The 22296-nt window shown below is 46.8% G+C and overlaps 1 protein-coding gene across 3 annotated transcripts in view; it reads left to right on the top strand.

Moving 5' to 3' along the window:
* CNTFR (ciliary neurotrophic factor receptor) overlaps window positions 1–22296 on the top strand; it is an 822875-nt gene that overhangs the window by 710096 nt on the left and 90483 nt on the right. For all 3 annotated transcript variants that reach the window (XM_088458405.1, XM_088458403.1, XM_088458404.1), the window contains 3 exons: window positions 8295–8412; window positions 8581–8747; window positions 16311–16474. In XM_088458405.1, the coding sequence (XP_088314531.1) occupies window positions 8295–8412; window positions 8581–8747; window positions 16311–16474 (449 nt within the window). The remainder of the gene's footprint in view (window positions 1–8294; window positions 8413–8580; window positions 8748–16310; window positions 16475–22296) is intronic.

The raw sequence follows: 22296 nt of genomic DNA, 5'->3' as shown, positions 1-22296 counted from the left end.
GTACAGGGAGCTTTGTAGTGTCGGGATAATGGTGGTGAGGAGAGCCGTACACATCAGTACAGGGAGCTTTGTAGTGTCGGGATAATGGTGGTGAGGAGACACGTACACATCAGTACAGGGAGCTTTGTAGTGTCGGGATAATGGTGGTGAGGAGAGCCGTACACATCAGTACAGGGAGCTTTGTAGTGTCGTGATAATGGTGGTGAGGAGAGCTGTACACATCAGTACAGGGAGCTTTGTAGTGTCGGGATAATGGTGGTGAGGAGAGCTGTACACATCAGTACAGGGAGCTTTGTAGTGTCGGGATAATGGTGGTGAGGAGAGCTGTACACATCAGTACAGGGAGCTTTGTAGTGTCGGGATAATGGTGGTGAGGAGAGCCGTACACATCAGTACAGGGAGCTTTGTAGTGTCGGGATAATGGTGGTGTGGAGACACGTACACATCAGTACAGGGAGCTTTGTAGTGTCGGGATAATGGTGGTGAGGAGACACGTACACATCAGTACAGGGAGCTTTGTAGTGTCGGGATAATGGTGGTGAGGAGAGCCGTACACATCAGTACAGGGAGCTTTGTAGTGTCGGGATAATGGTGGTGTGGAGACACGTACACATCAGTACAGGGAGCTTTGTAGTGTCGGGATAATGGTGGTGAGGAGACACGTACACATCAGTGCAGGGAGCTTTGTAGTGTCGGGATAATGGTGGTGAGGAGAGCTGTACACATCAGTACAGGGAGCTTTGTAGTGTCGGGATAATGGTGGTGAGGAGAGCCGTACACATCAGTACAGGGAGCTTTGTAGTGTCGGGATAATGGTGGTGAGGAGAGCCGTACACATCAGTACAGGGAGCTTTGTAGTGTCGGGATAATGGTGGTGAGGAGAGCTGTACACATCAGTACAGGGAGCTTTGTAGTGTCGGGATAATGGTGGTGAGGAGACACGTACACATCAGTACAGGGAGCTTTGTAGTGTCGGGATAATGGTGGTGAGGAGAGCTGTACACATCAGTACAGGGAGCTTTGTAGTGTCGGGATAATGGTGGTGAGGAGAGCTGTACACATCAGTACAGGGAGCTTTGTAGTGTCGGGATAATGGTGGTGAGGAGACACGTACACAGCAGTACAGGGAGCTTTGTAGTGTCGGGATAATGGTGGTGAGGAGACACGTACACAGCAGTACAGGGAGCTTTGTAGTGTCGGGATAATGGTGGTGAGGAGACACGTACACATCAGTACAGGGAGCTTTGTATTGTCGGGATAATGGTGGTGAGGAGAGCCGTACACATCAGTACAGGGAGCTTTGTAGTGTCGGGATAATGGTGGTGAGGAGAGCCGTACACATCAGTACAGGGAGCTTTGTAGTGTCGGGATAATGGTGGTGAGGAGACACGTACACATCAGTACAGGGAGCTTTGTAGTGTCGGGATAATGGTGGTGAGGAGAGCTGTACACATCAGTACAGGGAGCTTTGTAGTGTCGGGATAATGGTGGTGAGGAGAGCTGTACACATCAGTACAGGGAGCTTTGTAGTGTCGGGATAATGGTGGTGAGGAGACACGTACACATCAGTACAGGGAGCTTTGTAGTGTCGGGATAATGGTGGTGAGGAGAGCTGTACACATCAGTACAGGGAGCTTTGTAGTGTCGGGATAATGGTGGTGAGGAGAGCCGTACACATCAGTACAGGGAGCTTTGTAGTGTCGGGATAATGGTGGTGTGGAGACACGTACACATCAGTACAGGGAGCTTTGTAGTGTCGGGATAATGGTGGTGAGGAGACACGTACACATCAGTGCAGGGAGCTTTGTAGTGTCGGGATAATGGTGGTGAGGAGAGCTGTACACATCAGTACAGGGAGCTTTGTAGTGTCGGGATAATGGTGGTGAGGAGAGCCGTACACATCAGTACAGGGAGCTTTGTAGTGTCGGGATAATGGTGGTGAGGAGAGCCGTACACATCAGTACAGGGAGCTTTGTAGTGTCGGGATAATGGTGGTGAGGAGACACGTACACATCAGTACAGGGAGCTTTGTAGTGTCGGGATAATGGTGGTGAGGAGAGCTGTACACATCAGTACAGGGAGCTTTGTAGTGTCGGGATAATGGTGGTGAGGAGACACGTACACATCAGTACAGGGAGCTTTGTAGTGTCGGGATAATGGTGGTGAGGAGAGCTGTACACATCAGTACAGGGAGCTTTGTAGTGTCGGGATAATGGTGGTGAGGAGAGCTGTACACATCAGTACAGGGAGCTTTGTAGTGTCGGGATAATGGTGGTGAGGAGACACGTACACAGCAGTACAGGGAGCTTTGTAGTGTCGGGATAATGGTGGTGAGGAGACACGTACACAGCAGTACAGGGAGCTTTGTAGTGTCGGGATAATGGTGGTGAGGAGACACGTACACATCAGTACAGGGAGCTTTGTAGTGTCGGGATAATGGTGGTGAGGAGAGCCGTACACATCAGTACAGGGAGCTTTGTAGTGTCGGGATAATGGTGGTGAGGAGAGCCGTACACATCAGTACAGGGAGCTTTGTAGTGTCGGGATAATGGTGGTGAGGAGACACGTACACATCAGTACAGGGAGCTTTGTAGTGTCGGGATAATGGTGGTGAGGAGAGCTGTACACATCAGTACAGGGAGCTTTGTAGTGTCGGGATAATGGTGGTGAGGAGAGCTGTACACATCAGTACAGGGAGCTTTGTAGTGTCGGGATAATGGTGGTGAGGAGACACGTACACATCAGTACAGGGAGCTTTGTAGTGTCGGGATAATGGTGGTGAGGAGAGCTGTACACATCAGTACAGGGAGCTTTGTAGTGTCGGGATAATGGTGGTGAGGAGAGCTGTACACATCAGTACAGGGAGCTTTGTAGTTTCGGGATAATGGTGGTGAGGAGACACGTACACAGCAGTACAGGGAGCTTTGTAGTGTCGGGATAATGGTGGTGAGGAGAGCCGTACACATCGGTACAGGGAGCTTTGTAGTGTCGGGATAATGGTGGTGAGGAGACACGTACACATCGGTACAGGGAGCTTTGTAGTGTCGGGATAATGGTGGTGAGGAGAGCCGTACACATCAGTACAGGGAGCTTTGTAGTGTCGGGATAATGGTGGTGTGGAGACACGTACACATCAGTACAGGGAGCTTTGTAGTGTCGGGATAATGGTGGTGAGGAGAGCCGTACACATCAGTACAGGGAGCTTTGTAGTGTCGGGATAATGGTGGTGTGGAGACACGTACACATCAGTACAGGGAGCTTTGTAGTGTCGGGATAATGGTGGTGAGGAGACACGTACACATCAGTACAGGGAGCTTTGTAGTGTCGGGATAATGGTGGTGAGGAGACACGTACACAGCAGTACAGGGAGCTTTGTAGTGTCGGGATAATGGTGGTGAGGAGACACGTACACATCAGTACAGGGAGCTTTGTAGTGTCGGGATAATGGTGGTGAGGAGAGCCATACACATCAGTATAGGGAGCACTCGCTGCCCCCGGCAACGCACAATTCATTCTCTGCAAACCGCTGAACACAGTCTATTACGGCCCTGGTATAATTCTGCCCTGCACACGCTGTACTAGCATTGCCTGGTAAATGTGAGAGACTGCCGATACCGGCCTGATGGACGCTCCAGGAATAAATGACTGGAGGTAAGAAAATAGCATGTCCATGAAACAAATCACCGGCCTAATTCTTCTAGCACTCGCCCGGGTGAGGAGCTATTGCCGTGACATCGGGAACACGGCGGCATATCAATAAAGCCCTCGTTTAGATGCCTGACGGGATCTGTTACTCCTACATGTCCAACGTAATCGATGAAAATCATTTTTTTTTTTTTTTATGAGATTTTTTTTTTGTTCCCTTTGAGAAATCAGCTTTTAATAAGAAGATCTAAATCCTTCCGGCCTGTAAAGTTCTGTACTGTGAGATTATTGCGTGCGGTGTAAACACTATTGTTTATCGTGTTGTCTCAAGTCCCAGTGTGATTTCTTCCTCTGCGCTTTTCATTTTTTTTTTACGATTTTGTTTAAAGTGTATCTGACGCTTGCGCACAGCGAGAGCCGCCAGGGCGCGGCTTGCAGCTCCATATTGCTGGGGTATCTGGCTTATCCATTGTGGGGGCCCTCTTTTAAGGCCCATGGGCATTATTGGGCCCGAATTACTCTAAACAAGTTTTTTTTGTTTTTCCTAAACGGGATTGGGAAGGAGCCCAAAGCAGTATCTTGCCGAGGGCCCCATGAGGAACTTAGTGATGTAGTCCTGAGCTGACTGGCAGGTAACTGGTTCATATGGCTGCCTCCACTGTGTATAGGGGTCCCAGGTGAAAGGTCGACAGTGAAAAGCTCAACAAGCAGTAGGTCGACACCAGATGGTCGACAGTCAATAGGTCGACTGGGACAATAGGTCTACAGGTACAAAAGATCGACACATAAATGGTCAACATGGGTTTAGGTCGACAGGTACAAACGGTCGACATGGGAATGGTTGACACAAAAATGGTTGACTCATGGGTTTCCAGTTGCTGACAAAATGGTATAGGTTTTGTGGGGGTATAGTTAGGCACTAGGAGGGACGTTTAGGCGCCAAGGGGAGGGTTAGGGTAAAGATTAGGGTTGTGAATAAATGTGTCGACCTTTTCGTCCCCATCAACATATTGACTGTCGACCATTTGGTATTAACGCATGCACTGTCGATCTAATGAAGCGCACCCATGTATAGATGCCAGGTTATATTGTGTGTAGAGATTTGAAGTACTTGGAACGTTAAGGGGACGATATATTAACCAGGCAAAAGTCCAGTTGGTGACAAAATGTTAGAGGATGTGTGGGGGGTCTGGTATCACCCTGTGCTAGAGAGGGTGACGCCGACATTAACACTGTTATCACCAGCGGTAACCCCCATAGACAGTGAGGTTTACTTTATATAACAAGGAAAACTCATGTATGGTCGCAGTAACAGCCGGGTTATTCCCCTCAATTGTATGGTCGCAGTAACAGTCGGCTTATTCCCCTCTATTGTATGGTCGCAGTAACAGCCGGGTTATTCCCCTCTTTTGTATTGTCGCAGTAACAGCCGGGTTATTCCTCTCTATTGTATGGTCGCAGTAACAGCCGGGTTATTCCCCTCTATTGTATGGTCGCAGTAACAGCTGGGTTATTCCCCTCTATTGTATGGTCGCAGTAACAGCCGGGTTATTCCTCTCTATTGTATGGTCGCAGTAACAGCCAGGTTATTCCCCTCTCTTGTATGGTGGCAGTAACAGCCGGGTTATTCCCCTCTATTGTATGGTCGCAGTAACAGCCGGGTTATTCCCCTCTATTGTATGGTCGCCGTAACAGCCGGGTTATTCCCCTCTATTGTATGGTCGCAGTAACAGCTGGGTTATTCCCCTCTATTGTATGGTCGCAGTAACAGCCGGGTTATTCCTCTCTATTGTATGGTCGCAGTAACAGCCGGGTTATTCCCCTCTATTGTATGGTGGCAGTAACAGCCGAGTTATTCCCCTCTATTGTATGGTCGCAGTAACAGTCAGCTTATTCCCCTCTATTGTATGGTCGCAGTAACAGCCGGCTTATTCCTCTCTATTGTATGGTCGCAGTAACAGCCGGGTTATTCCCCTCTATTGTATGGTCGCAGTAACAGCCGGGTTATTCCCCTCTATTGTATGGTCGCAGTAACAGTCGGCTTATTCCCCTCTATTGTATGGTCGCAGTAACAGTCGGCTTATTCCCCTCTATTGTATGGTCGCAGTAACAGCCGGGTTATTCCCCTCTATTGTATGGTGGCAGTAACAGTCGGGTTATTCCCCTCTATTGTATGGTGGCAGTAACAGTCGGGTTATTCCCCTCTATTGTATGGTGGCAGTAACAGCCGGGTTATTCCTCTCTATTGTATGGTCGCAGTAACAGCCGGGTTATTCCCCTCTATTGTATGGTCGCAATAACAGCCGGGTTATTCCCCTCTATTGTATGGTCGCAGTAACAGCTGGGTTATTCCTCTCTATTGTATGGTCGCAGTAACAGCCGGGTTATTCCCCTCTATTGTATGGTGGCAGTAACAGCCGGGTTATTCCCCTGTATTGTATTATCGCAGTAACAGCCGGGTTATTCCCCTCTATTGTATGGTCGCAGTAACAGTCGGCTTATTCCCCTCTATTGTATGGTCGCAGTAACAGCCGGGTTATTCCCCTCTATTGTATGGTCACAGTAGCAGCCGGGTTATTCCCCTCTATTGTATGGTCTCAGTAGCAGCCGGGTTATTCCCCTCTATTGTATGGTCACAGTAACAGCCGGGTTATTCCCCTCTATTGTATGGTCGCAGTAACAGCCGGGTTATTCCCCTCTATTGTATGATCGCAGTAACAGTCGGGTTATTCTCCCCTATTGTATGGTCGCAGTAACAGCCGGGTTATTCCCCTCTATTGTATGGTCGCAGTAACAGCCGGGTTATTCCCCTCTATTGTATGATCGCAGTAACAGTCGGGTTATTCTCCCCTATTGTATGGTCGCAGTAACAGCCGGGTTATTCCCCTCTATTGTATGGTCGCAGTAACAGCCGGGTTATTCCCCTCGCAGGCGCTGGAATTTGTATTGAGATGCCCAGCGCTGGCTTTGCAAATCCTGTCGACTGCGTAGAAAGACTCAGCATTGGTCACAGATCAGTCGATAATCGGCCTTCTGAGTAACCCTATAGGCATGCAGAATGGCCGTGGGTACCGAGATGCCGGCGACAGTTGGACTGCGTACAGGATCCCAGTCTGCGACACGCCCCGAAAACGGCACTTCTTCATTTGAGTCACCACCTCCCTGTTGCCTGCCACAAACTGTCCCATCTGTCTATCTCTTTGCGAATAAATTACTGTCTGCGAGCACAGCGCAGATTAACGATAATCGCTCAGCTGAGTACACATCGGCATTGTGTCTACCTCTGAATCAGGCTGTGCGAGCACCAATCTGGGGTTTTAGGGTCTGATTCACTACTGAGCGCAATTCTGCTTATACGCACGCAGCGCAGTTGCTAATATCAGTGGTGATATGTAAATGTTTGTATTCGCATTGCGATCCCAGCCTGACATAAGGACGCCCACTTCCCCTTACTCACATCCGTATACTGGGGGAACATAGCAAAACAATCGGTAACATCGGACCCATACGCACACAAGCACAAGCCCTGACCTTACTCAGAAATTGCTACCAGCCACGCACGCTATCAGTGCTATGGCTGCTTTTGGCCGCGCAGTGGATAATTTAGGCACTCCCCTGTAACGGCGTTGCAACACACTGGCACGCCTGCGTTCGCCCGACCAGCCCCAGTCACCACCCACATCTGCACTGGGTCTGCGTAGCCTCTACAATCACATGCAATGCATGAGCATGTGCAGAACACAACAATCGAACGATTGCGTGCGTATTAGCAACGCGATCCTTGCTAAATCAGGCCCTATGTTCCGTATTGCAGAGACTGGCCAGGTGAGGCAGTCAGTCACCACTTACCCGTACTTACCTACTCTCCCTTACTGTCCGGGAAGCTCCTGGCTCCCGTGCACATCCGCCTATCTCCCTAGCGAAGTGGCCACCTGCGCCTCCCCTGTGGGCCGGTGATGTCAGAGCACCTGGGGACCTGTTGAGAAATATGCCCCTAAAGAAAACGCCAGTCTACAGAAGTCTTGTCACTAAACTCTCCCAGTCACACACATAGTAGAATCACTGGGATACTTTGTATCCTCACAAATATCTCTGCACACTGCATAACATACAGCAATGTCCACATTATTATACCAATGCACACACTGTGGGGCTTATTCAGACTTGCGCGCATCTCTGCCATGTCGCCTCCCACCATCCAGTCGCCTGCAGAAGTCTCCGTCATCGCACGTCTGCGCCAGCGCTATAAATCAGACGTATCTCTACATACGCTGAACTCAGCCCAGACCCCAGGTCCACCCTACGAACACTTAGCCTATATGCCAACCAGTTGCCAGTGGAAATGCGAGGAAGCCGTTCATAGCTGCGTATGCTGATCTCGTACACATGCACAGCCTAGAGAATCGCACGATCCATCCGCCAGACGAATTTGTGTGTAACTCTGTATCAGCCCCTGTGATGGCACCTCTAATTTCCACACAATACGACCAGATGCTTTACTTGTTTTTATTGTCTAATGTGTGCCAGGTGCATGCCAGTCTGTTACCACAGTGTGCTGCCAATGACCCCTGTCTGCTATGTGGGTAATTGAGACTCTGAACGCTGCAGGACATTGTCACCCATTTACACTTATCCCTTCTTCCTTCCAGACCCCCCCCGAGAGCCCGTCCTGGTGTGTCGCTCCAACAATTACCCAGCATCCTTCTACTGCAGTTGGCACGTTCAGAGCCCGACCTACATCCCCAACAATTTCAACATCACCATCATGTAAGTAGAGGCCGGGCTGCCCTCTCTATGCTGTCATAGAGCCGTGGTAATATAGAAAGATGTGTGTACGGTTCCTCGCGCCCGCCACAAAAAAAGTCGTCTTGGTATTTCTGAATGGCCGATGGGGAGAGGACAGTAATGAGGTTTTATTTTCTGCTGTATTTTCAGGCACGACTCCAAGCAGCTCTTCTGTGAGAGGGACCAATTTCCCAAAAACCGGTGTCACATTAAGTACAGCCGCCTCTTTTCCACACAGAAATACAAAGTGACCCTTGTGGTCGCCAACGCGCTGGGGAAGAACTCCACCTCCATCAGCTTTGACGAATTCTCAATAGGTAAATACATTTTCCATAACATAAACTGAAGCCGTTCTGTGGGCTGAACTGATATTCATAAGGAGGCATCTGTGACATCACTAAGGCATAGGCCTATCAATTCACTGGGAGCCAGTGACATCACTGAGGCTTGGGCCTATCAATTCACTGGGAACCAGTGACATCACAGACATGGGCCTATCAATTCACTGGGAAACAGTGACTTGACTGAGGCATGGGCATATTATACTAGTCCACCGGAACCAGTGAGCCTAATACATAGTGCAGTGTATGTAATACATCAGACATATGCAGGGCCAGTGATCACAGTAACATGTTATGTGCGGCAGTAGGACCAGCCATACATAGTGCAGTGTATGTAATACATCAGACATATGCAGGGCCAGCGATCACAGTAACCTGTTATATGAGGCAGGAGGACCAGCCATACATAGTGCAGTGTATGTAATACATCAGACATATACAGGACCAGTGATCACAGTAACCCGTTATATGCGGCAGTAGGACCAGCCATACATAGTGCAGTGTATGTAATACATCAGACAGATACAGGGACAGTGATCACAGTAACCTGTTATATGCGGCAGTAGGACCAGCCATACATAGTGCAGTGTATGTAATACATCAGACAGATACAGGGCCAGTGATCACAGTAACATGTTATATGCGGCAGTAGGACCAGCCATACATAGTGCAGTGTATGTAATACATCAGACATATACAGGGCCAGCGATCACAGTAACCTGTTATATGAGGCAGGAGGACCAGCCATACATAGTGCAGTGTATGTAATACATCAGACATATACAGGGCCAGCGATCACAGTAACCTGTTATATGAGGCAGTAGGACCAGCCATACATAGTGCAGTGTATGTAATACATCAGACATATACAGGACCAGTGATCACAGTAACCCGTTATATGCGGCAGTAGGACCAGCCATACATAGTGCAGTGTATGTAATACATCAGACATATACAGGGCCAGCGATCACAGTAACCTGTTATATGAGGCAGGAGGACCAGCCATACATAGTGCAGTGTATGTAATACATCAGACATATACAGGGCCAGCGATCACAGTAACCTGTTATATGAGGCAGTAGGACCAGCCATACATAGTGCAGTGTATGTAATACATCAGACATAGACAGGACCAGTGATCACAGTAACCTGTTATATGTGGCAGTAGGACCAGCCATACATAGTGCAGTGTATGTAATACATGAGACATATACAGGACCAGTGATCACAGTAACCTGTTATATGCGACAGTAGGACCAGCCATACATAGTGCAGTGTATGTAATACATCAGACATAGACAGGACCAGTGATCACAGTAACCTGTTATATGCGGCAGTAGGACCAGCCATACATAGTGCAGTGTATGTAATACATCAGACATATACAGGGCCAGTGATCACAGTAACCCGTTATATGCGGCAGTAGGACCAGCCATACATAGTGCAGTGTATGTAATACATCAGACATATACAGGACCAGTGATCACAGTAACCTGTTATATGAGGCAGTAGGACCAGCCGTCAAAGCTGAATGTTTTTTTTTCTCCAGATGTGGGCACCACAGATCACGGTATACGCATAAAATTAATACAGTATTAATAATTAACACTATAGATGATACAGTACAGTATATAGCACTGTTTCCCAAACTCAGTCCTCAGGGACCGCTAACAGTGCATGTTTTTCAGATCTTCTAGTTGGTGCACATGTGTACTTGTTACTGGCTGACACATTTTAAAAGATCCCCAGGTAGTGCTAATTATCCCAATTGTGATACTGAGGAGGTCTGTAATACATGCACTGTTAGGGTTCCCTGAAGTTGAAGTTTGAGAAACAATGTTCTAGAATATAGACTGTAGGGAGAGAGTCTTAAACATATCAGACATATTTATCTCTTATAAATGATTAGGAGAAGTTTAAATATCCCATAATAAATATAGATATATAGTCAGTGGCGTAACTATAAATTTTGCTCCCCCATGCCAAAAAAGTTTCAGCCCCCCCCCCCGCCCAAAGATCAAACACACCCAAAGACTACGTTTAAGGTGTGTGGTTACATGATACAGTAATGTGCCTTACACATTATGACACACTAAGTAATGCCACTTATAACACAGTGTGCCACACCGGAATGCCCCTTACAACACATTATGCCACACCGGAGTGCCCCTTACAACACATTATGCCACACATCAATGCCCCTTACACATCCCACACAATAATGCCACATATAACACATAATGACATACAGTAAAGCGCTTATAACAAATTTATGCCATGCTGTAATGCCCATATTTCACGTTATGCTACACTGTAATGCCACATACAACAGATTATGCCACATACAACACATTATGCCACACAGTAATGACCCTTACACATTATGCCACACAGTAATGCCCCTAATAGCACATTGTGCACACAGTAATGCCAAATACACATTATGCCAAACAGTAATGCCCATTACATCCCACCCTGACAGATCTACTTCACCAACCCTCCTTTCTGCTCCTGCCAGTCCGTCACCTCAGCTCAAGACAGGTTGCACAGTTTTTATGTCCGTGTAGAACCAGATTATTGGGAACATAGTTTATAACCTGTAAACTGTGTATCAAATTAGTGCCCCTTATACAGTGCCCCCTGTAGTTGTGCCCCAAAATGCAATGCCCCCTATACTAGTGCCCCTTTATGCAATGCCCCTTGTAGTAGTGCCCCTTTTGCAATGTCCCCTGTAGTAGTGCCCCTTATGCAATGTCCCCTGTAGTAGTGCCCCTTATGCAATGTCCCCTGTAGTAGTGCCCCTTATGCAATGCCCCCAGTAGTAGTGCCCCTTATGCAATGTCCCCTGTAGTAGTGCCCCTTATGCAATGTCCCCTGTAGTAGTGCCCCTTGTGCAATGCCCCCTGTAGTAGTGCCCCTTATGCAATGCCCCCTGTAGTAGTGCCCATTAAAGTAATGCCTCCTGTAGTAGTGCCCATTATGCAGCGCCCCCTGTAGTGCCCCTTCTAGTAGTTAGCCGCCTGTAGTTAGCCGCCTGTAGTTAGCCCCCTGTAGTTAGCCGCCTGTAGTTAGCCGCCTGTAGTTAGCCCCCTGTAGTTGCTCCCCCCCCTCCGCGCGCACACAAACAAACACACACACACACAAAAGAAAAAAACACAAACACCTTTATTCCCGCTCCAGTGCTGCTGCCGTCCATACCCCGGCGTTCGCTCCTCGGCACTATGGGAGTGACGTCATTACGTCACTCCCATAGTGCCCTGCGGGACCCGGAAGAGGGAGCTCACTCCTGAGCTCCTTCCCCGGCGTCCGCTCCTCGGCACTATGGGAGTGACGTCATTACGTCACTCCCATAGTGCCCTGCGGGACCCGGAAGACGGAGGGAGCTCCGTCCTCCGGCTGCCGCCGGGGGTTTGAATAGGAGCCGGGCGCCCGCTGGTAACACACTCAGCGGGTGCCCAGCAGATGGAGGTTGCAGGGGGTGCGACCGCACCCCCTGCACCCTCCGTAGTTACTACTACTGCTCCCGTCGCCCCCAAGCTACCCAGCGCCTCCAAGCCACCGCGGGGGCTGCGGGGGCAGTAGTTACGCCACTGTATATAGTATAACCAGTAGGAGTCAAAACTGAGCGTTCTAAGCACACATTCTCCCACCTCATGGCAAGACGCCTGTTTCTTCTTGCTGGCATCTGCTCTTTGGTTTGGTGCACTGAATGAGCTGCAGACCTGGCAAGAGAAACTGCTGGCACTGGGAATGCACAACAGCAGAGTCCCACTGCATGTTGGCAAGGCTGGGTGGGCTCTGGGCAACTGGAATTCCTCCCTGTGTTTGCCTATGCATTATCAAAGCTCAGCTTTCTGTACACAATTAGTGTACAAACCCTGCACATTTGTACGTGCGATATCACAATCCTACTGTCAATGTAACAGTAACCTCTGGACTGTTTGGTGATCCAACGCACAGGACCTGGCTAAATGGTGTTCTCTTACTGCTCACTTCAATACTGGGGCATCTGGAGAGGCTGACACTACTGTAATAGAGAGTGTGAGTGTTGTCATAGACTCAGTAGTCAGATGGACTCAGGTGGGAGTTAATGCCGGGGTCTTTATCCACAGACGTGTACCTGAAAGCCATACGCTATACGGTAGAAGGAAGGAGAGGACAGGACCCAGTATAAGGCGGAGAGGTGTAATCTGCACCAAAGCAGTGAGCACAGAGCCAGGGTTCTTACGCTGGAGGCAGCTATGGTTATCCAGAAATGCAGGACGGCAGCTGGGGATTCACAGGGAGCAGAGATCAAGCGCAGACCGGAGAGAAACAAAGTGGGATCAAAGCAAGGAGCAATGGAGGAGAATGAGACTCATTCCAAAGCCATCATGATGTCAGGCGCCTCATCCTGAGAAAACGGCCATATTTTTAATTGTGTTGGCTTCTGGTACTTCTGGCAGCGCAAACGTTGCTGGGCGCCAATAAAACTAATTAAATTGGAAAGACATGGAAACAGAACATTTGGTCGTGGCTGTGAAAGTGCTGAGGTTTTGTGGCTCTCCGACGCTCTGCAGCTCACACTCCCTTTCCTATGTCTCCTAGAGATCCAAGAGACGGCCTTAACCTGTTCCTGGCTGAGAGATAAACGGTGACTCCATGTTTTACCATGTGACCATAAGACCAATTGTGTAACTGTCTATAGCACTGCCCCACCGTGCGCTAACACTTCTGTGCGTCTAAATGTGCGAGGACCGGAACGCTCACAACAATCCTGCTTGGGGGAAAATGGCCTCCAATGTAAGCGATTAATCGTCTGAGGGCCTTATTCAGCAGCGGACAGTAATGCGATTGTAGCTGCAATTTCGCACAGAACGAAAATATGCTAATGTCGGCGTAATGACGCCCACTGCTGCTTTCTCATATCCGTCCAACATCGCTGTTCTGTGTAAACATCGGTACCAGCGGCGCAGACACGGGAAGTTTCCCCGCGCGCAATGGGCTCTCATGCTTCGTATGCAATCACTGTGGCTAATTTATGCACGCCCATGAAATGGCGTTCAAACGGTAACACACGCCTGCGTTCTTCCGACCACTCCCCCGTCACCACCCGCAAATGCTAACAGCCTGTCACTCAATTTGCGATGAATTCCCCTGTGTGGCCGTAATCGCACAGTGCGATCGCTGTGTACGTGCAGTGCGGGTTATGCATATGTACGATTGTAAACAATCGCTCGATCTGCATTGGTAATCGCCATTGCGTAGCTTGCTGAATCAGGCCCTGAGTTCGCAAACCAGTTATGCGACACGTCTAGGACACTCCCATAATACGCCCATAAGGGAGTGCAGCATCTCTGTGCATGTAAATAGCTACCACCAAGGGACGTGCGTTTCAATCGCTGCCACTGTGTGAGTACACAACGTGAGGCGCATGCGCTGTGCGTTTTGTTAAATACCTAGATGCACGCACAGCTAAAGAACATCTGAGAGCTGAGCGTTTTGGTTCCTCAGCGGTGATTGGCTGGTTGGAGCAGGATGAGAACTGCGAGAACTGGTATGTACGATGGATCAGTGATACTGTGAAGAGGTCTAAAGAAACAAAATCGCCTTTAGGGCCTGATTCAAAGATGGACGCATTGGCCGATATTTACACAATTGAGCGATTATCGGTGATCTGTGCATGTGCCAAGTGTAATTTTAGTTGTGGCTCGTAGTGTAGATTTCTTTGCAGGGTGATTGGCAGGCAGGGACCGTTTGCGGGCGGCAGCAGGGTGAGCAGGGGCGTGTCTCAGCCTGCGACTGATCCCATATACAGTAAAAATTGCTCTGGCGTCACAGTTCTCATGGCCATTCTGCGCCACCGTAGGGTTACTCGCAAGCCCGATTATCGACTGGTCTGCCACTGATGCTGCGTTTTTGTACTCAGTCGATTGAATTTTGCAAGTCCGCCAGTGGTCGTCGCAATACAAATCCAGGCGGCCGCAACATTTGCAATTTTCCACACAGCCGCTGCCTACAAATTCGCAGCTGCGGCGGAATTAGCGTCCGTCTCTGAATAATAATCCGATGTTGTGTCCTAGGACGCAGCTCCGATCAGTAATGCACACAGGAGGCGTGACTCCTCCTGCTGCGCTTTGCTCCGCCCTTTAGGGAACATGGTGGCACCTCTCTAACTCGCATAGCCAGAGTTTGGGTAATTGATTTTAAGTTAACCACGTAGCAGAACCTATATGAACATGCTGTAGATATTATTATATGAGATAACAGACAGGGCCAGTGACGCCTGACAATCCTGGCCTGCACCATCTCCTGTAGCTGTGGAGTGCACTGGTTTAGCAGCATTACAGGGACACGTCAGCTGAACAATCCATTTACCGGTATTCTTCATATATGAAAATTCGCATTATTATCCCTTAAATAGGCAATTCCCCTCATCCTTCTCATTTATTTCGCCTTTCCTGTTGCTAAGTATTGCAAGTTCCCAGATTTGGCCGTAGTAACGATTGTGACATCTTATCTTACTGAGAATATACTGTACATGCAAATATTCCCTGCGCACAAATCATCCTCTGTCACTTACTCCTTTATACAGAATCCAAGCACTGATTTTATTTATTATTTAACCAGAAGTTCACACACATCCAGATGCGGCAATGTCACAACATGGGGGAAACATGAATGGAAGACTGACTGCTGAGACCATTCCTATCTCTCAGACCCTCCTAATAAGAACCATACGATGGACAGCCAGAGAGAAACCCGCTGGCGCCCCATGTGGGCAGAGGTGGCAGTGCAGCCACTGATACCTGCAGTAAAATCTCCAGTCAGCATCAGTGTCTCCTGATTGAATAATTGCTTTCTACACCTATGATAAATGCATTTTCTTCGGATTTGTTTTCCAGAAATGACACATTACAGTTCTGCAATGACCTGGGGGGCTTATTGCATGTTTTACCGTCTTGCAGAGGTTGTCACAGTTCTGGGAATGAAATATTAATGTCACTGATCGCATTCATTCATTTCACGCTGAATTGTCTCAGGGCTCATTTTCCCTGTTTCTGACAAGCGAATTCGATTGAACCATCGGATGGAATCGTCCTTAAATGCAGCAGATAGCAGATTTCTGTAAAGCTAAAAATTACTTACACGCAAGCCAGTAATAAATGACCGCTTACGTAAGTGACTTAATATTGGCTCCGCCGGAGAGACCTGCAGAGTTTGGAAGATTCTCTGGAAAGATCTGTACAGTAGCTGGTCCGAGAGGATCATTAAAAGTTTGGTGGGATGCTTGAAAATGCCGTCATGTTTTCCAGCAGCGGCGGACAGAGAGTTCTTGTGTATTCTCTTTGTGCATTGGGTTCTTGTCTGTGCTTGTCGGGATTTGCTCATTGCATGGTGCAGCTCTCTAAAAGGAATAATTCTAATTGTATTTCTTACAGCGTGGACACAGTGCACTGTATGATCCCCACACTGTCTGAATATGGGACTGTTTTAAAAAGTGTTTCCCAAAACTTTCTTGATACAGATCTGTAATTCTGATGTCTGCTCTCTCCGCAGTGAAACCGGACCCTCCGGAGAACGTCCTAGTGAAACCTGTCCGTCGGAACCCTCGGAGGCTGGAGGTCACCTGGCAGACTCCCTCCACCTGGCCGGACCCAGAGGCATTTCCTCTCAAATTCTTCTTGAGGTATCGGCCGCTGATCCTTGACCAGTGGCAGCATGTGAGTACAGTGCCCTGCGCCGCCCGTTTTTCTCTCTCAGTTATGCTCCATCTGGGGTATGTTTGTACTGTAGGTCATTCAGTAAGGGTCGTCTTCAAAGGTGCAGGGAACGCGGATGAACAACGCCCGATTTTTATTTTTCTGCGCATACATGTATGTACCTGATTAACGAAAAGACCACAGTCCGCTTTTTGGAATTGTTACAAGAATAATGGTGGATGCACCCACTCTAGCGCAGTCACATGTGCACATGCGCATTGTAGAAAGAGTAAAACGTGGCGCCAATGGCCTGTCTACTACTCCTCTAGGACCACCCCCTTGGCTAAAGCGCCTTCCCCCTCCCCACATAAGGACGTAAACCCTGGTGGTCCTTATGTTGTGTGTCCTGCCATACAGGGTCGGCTGGTTCTAAAAAAAATTAAAAGATACGGCCAAGAACAGTAGCGGGACATTGCTGATAAATCTAGATGGGGAATACTGTACGTTCTTTGCCATTGATAATGTGATGGTGAATTATCTGTGAATTGTTTTTAATTATCTATAATACACTAAAATGCATGACCAAGTATTACCACCCTTTATTCAGGGGTGTAGTTTATAGGACTTGTGTCATTTATCTGATCACACTGTAATACCCTTTATTCAGGGGTGTAGGTTATAGGACTTGCGTCATTTATCTGATCACACTGTAAGACCATTGCAGCGGATGAGGAGAGAATATTGTGCTTAGTGTAAAATGATTATGAATGTCTATGATGAATGAAGTCACCGTACTCTCGCTATCACTATATATGTGTCCTCTTGCATCTATGCCGCTTGTGCAGCAACCAGCACCATGCATGGCGCAAGTCGTGCAGCTGTGAACGGGTACACGAACTGCGTTCGCACCTGCGACTCCATAGGATTGCATGGTGCGAAGGCAGCGTGCAGCATTGCGTAGTGTGGCACGCACGGCCACGGCTAATCGCTTGACGAGATGCGTGCTCAACTGTAAATATTCTTATTTTTCTTACTATATTTAACGGTTGTATTGAAGTAAGTGCACCTCATTGCTTTGTGTACTGAAGCTTTCTGCATGTGGGCCGACCCTGCCCTGAGTCACAAAATGGCCGCCATTATGAGGTGGTTGCCAGATGAGGGCATACCCAGGTCTACAGCGATCATCTGCCGGCCGCCTTATCGCAATCCGATTGATTGGCATTGATGGTTCTTGGGCATGACCCTAGTTATGGGGACACAGACTTGGTGATAAAGACGATATGAGGGGCCAGTGCTATATGTCTGTAAGTGAGGAGAGTTCTGATACATCGAAGGCAACAAGGAGGAAGAAGGATACACACTGATGTCTTAGGACAGCGGGGGGCTCATCCTGTATCGCTTGTCTGTGATTTTGCGTCACATCCCGGCAGTAATCTGCGCAGCGCTTCTCAGGCAGGTCTATTGTTTGTGTGATTTTATTAATCGGGTTCTGTACGATTTATTGTTCGTTTTAAATCCGTGGATCCTGTAGTCGTCTATGTAAAAGTATCGATGTTTGGTCGATATTCAGTTCTGGCCGTAATATGGTTTTATTGTCGATTTTATAGTCTGTTTTGCCACGAGTCATTCTCTGATTTGCAAAAACCAATGAAAGTCGGCTACGAATAGAACAATAACCCCAAATCGACCAAAATGTACTTTTATGTGGGAGGGACATATCCTAGCTCAGATCTAAATCGCAGTGTATGAATAAAGCTGCCCAGCATTTGTGGGCTATTTACCCTGCATGCAAATATAATACCTGTATTTCCCCCTCTTACAGTGCCGCAATGGTTTGTCCCACATGTTTGTTTTTTTTGCTTTACTCCCAACTCATAATCAGCCTCTAAAGCTGGCCACACACACAGCGATATTTTACCCGATCTGGCCGATTCCGACACGTTGGAACGACAGAGCGCGTAAAACATGGCCAAATCCTGAGTAAATTGTGAGTCTCCACTCACGATCATGATAAAATGCGCGTCCCTGCTGGTCGCACATCGCATCGTCAGATCTGCCGTGCAGTCGGGCAGATCTGACAATCTAGGATACGATGCACTGTGACAGTCTGGATGCAGGAGAGATCGTATGAAGATTGGACACCAGATCGTGTGCAGAGCTGCCGGGGAGAGTTTCAGGGGAAATCGTACACAAATCGTACACAGCGGCTGATCGTGTGCAGATCGCTATGTGTGTGGCCAGCTTTAAAGTCTTTATTACTGTACTTTGTCCTATATTAAAATGCCCATTTCCTCCTATATCCCGCCTCTCGAGGCGCAAGCGTCATAGGCAAACGCAGGGGGGGGGGGGTTCCATCTGCCTGGAAACCCCCCTCCCCAGCACACACCATGACCACAGTAGAAATAGTAATATAATAGAATTTTGCTAGTGCTGCATGTTATTCTCAGTATCATTAAGGAAATAATTAGCACCACCTGTGGATCTTTTGACATGTATCAGACAGTTATGGAGCATACACACGGTCCGATCTGTCAGATGAACGATTTGAACGATTTTATCAAAGATGTGAACGATTTTTGACTGCATTAAAATGAATGGAATCGTCCTAGTCTGACTGCAAACACATCAGATGTCAGATATCGTTATCTGACAAACGGTAATGCGCATCGTTCATCGTCCATCGTTCAGGCATGTCAGATATATCAGATTTTTCTTCAGATATGAACGACTGAACGATTTTTAAATCGTTATCGTTCAGATCTGAAGAAAAATCTGACCGTGTGTATGCACCTTAATAAATAACCTGTGCACCAACTAGGAGATATGGAAAACATGCAGTATTAGGGATGCATTGCTATAGAGCCCAATATGTACATAAATGTCCAGGGCAGTGCTAGGTTATTCTGCTCCTTCAGGCTCCCGGACTTGCTCCAAAAGTCTGGAATGGTGCCTATATCTAATATAAAACCATTCATCTCAGGCACGATGGCCCTACTGCCGCATCTAATGGGTTACTGTGATCACTGGTCCTGTATATGCTGGATATATGACACATAATACACTATGTATGACACATATAATGGGTTACTGTGATCACTGGTCCTGTATATGCTGGAATTATGACACACAATACACTATGTATGACACATATAATGGGTTACTGTGATCACTGGTCCTGTATATGCTGGAATTATGACACACAATACACTATGTATGACACATATAATGGGTTACTGTGATCGCTGGTCCTGTATATGCTGGAATTATGACACACAATACACTATGTATGACACATATAATGGGTTACTGTGATCACTGGTCCTGTATATGCTGGATATATGACACACACTACACTATGTATGACACATATAATGGGTTACTGTGATCACTGGTCCTGTATATGCTGGAATTATGACACACAATACACTATGTATGACGCATATAATGGGTTACTGTGATCGCTGGTCCTGTATATGCTGGAATTATGACACACAATACACTATGTATGATACATATAATGGGTTACTGTGATCGCTGGTCCTGTATATGCTGGAATTATGACACACAATACACTATGTATGACACATATAATGGGTTACTGTGATCACTGGTCCTGTATATGCTGGAATTATGACACACAATACACTATGTATGACACATATAATGGGTTACTATGATCACTGGTCCTGTATATGCTGGAATTCTGACACACAATACACTATGTATGACACATATAATGGGTTACTGTGATCGCTGGTCCTGTATATGCTGGAATTATGACACACAATACACTATGTATGACACATATAATGGGTTACTGTGATCGCTGGTCCTGTGTATGCTGGAATTATGACACACAATACACTATGTATGACACATATAATGGGTTACTGTGATCACTGGTCCTGTATATGCTGGAATTATGACACAAAATACACTATGTATGACACATATAATGGGTTACTGTGATCGCTGGTCCTGTGTATGCTGGAATTATGACACACAATACACTATGTATGACACATATAATGGGTTACTGTGATCACTGGTCCTGTATATGCTGGAATTATGACACACAATACACTATGTATGACACATATAATGGGTTACTGTGATCACTGGTCCTGTATATGCTGGAATTATGACACACAATACACTATGTATGACACATATAATGGGTTACTGTAATCGCTGGTCCTGTATATGCTGGAATTATGACACACAATACACTATGTATGACACATATAATGGGTTACTGTAATCGCTGGTACTGTATATGCTGGAAGTATGACACACAATACACTATGTATGACACATATAATGGTTACTGTGATCACTGGTCCTGTATATGCTGGAATTATGACACACAATACACTATGTATGACACATATTATGGTTACTGTGATCACTGGTCCTGTATATGCTGGAATTATGACACACAATACACTATGTATGACACATATAATGGGTTACTGTGATCGCTGGTCCTGTATATGCTGGAATTATGACACACAATACACTATGTATGACACATATAATGGGTTACTGTGATCGCTGGTCCTGTATATGCTGGAATTATGACACACAATACACTATGTATGACACATATAATGGGTTACTGTGATCTCTGGTCCTGTATATGCTGGAATTATGACACACAATACACTATGTATGACACATATAATGGGTTACTGTGATCGCTGGTCCTGTATATGCTGGATATATGACACACAATACACTATGTATGACACATATAATGGGTTACTGTGATCACTGGTCCTGTATATGCTGGAATTATGACACACAATACACTATGTATGACACATATAATGGGTTACTGTGATCACTGGTCCTGTATATGCTGGAATTATGACACACAATACACTATGTATGACACATATAATGGGTTACTGTGATCGCTGGTCCTGTATATGCTGGAATTATGACACACAATACACTATGTATGATACATATAATGGGTTACTGTGATCGCTGGTCCTGTATATGCTGGAATTATGACACACAATACACTATGTATGACACATATAATGGGTTACTGTGATCACTGGTCCTGTATATGCTGGAATTATGACACACAATACACTATGTATGACACATATAATGGGTTACTATGATCACTGGTCCTGTATATGCTGGAATTCTGACACACAATACACTATGTATGACACATATAATGGGTTACTGTGATCGCTGGTCCTGTATATGCTGGAATTATGACACACAATACACTATGTATGACACATATAATGGGTTACTGTGATCACTGGTCCTGTATATGCTGGAATTATGACACACAATACACTATGTATGACACATATAATGGGTTACTGTGATCACTGGTCCTGTATATGCTGGAATTATGACACACAATACACTATGTATGACACATATAATGGGTTACTGTAATCGCTGGTCCTGTATATGCTGGAATTATGACACACAATACACTATGTATGACACATATAATGGGTTACTGTGATCACTGGTCCTGTATATGCTGGAATTATGACACACAATACACTATGTATGACACATATAATGGGTTACTGTGATCACTGGTCCTGTATATGCTGGAATTATGACACACAATACACTATGTATGACACATATAATGGGTTACTGTAATCGCTGGTCCTGTATATGCTGGAATTATGACACACAATACACTATGTATGACACATATAATGGGTTACTGTAATCGCTGGTACTGTATATGCTGGAAGTATGACACACAATACACTATGTATGACACATATAATGGTTACTGTGATCACTGGTCCTGTATATGCTGGAATTATGACACACAATACACTATGTATGAC

Source organism: Taudactylus pleione, unplaced genomic scaffold, assembly GCF_031769625.1.
Source record: "Taudactylus pleione unplaced genomic scaffold, aTauple2 ptg000830l, whole genome shotgun sequence".
Classification (NCBI taxonomy): domain Eukaryota; kingdom Metazoa; phylum Chordata; class Amphibia; order Anura; family Myobatrachidae; genus Taudactylus; species Taudactylus pleione.
Note: the sequence above shows the minus strand (reverse complement) of the source record. Positions and strands in the feature narration are given on the sequence as shown.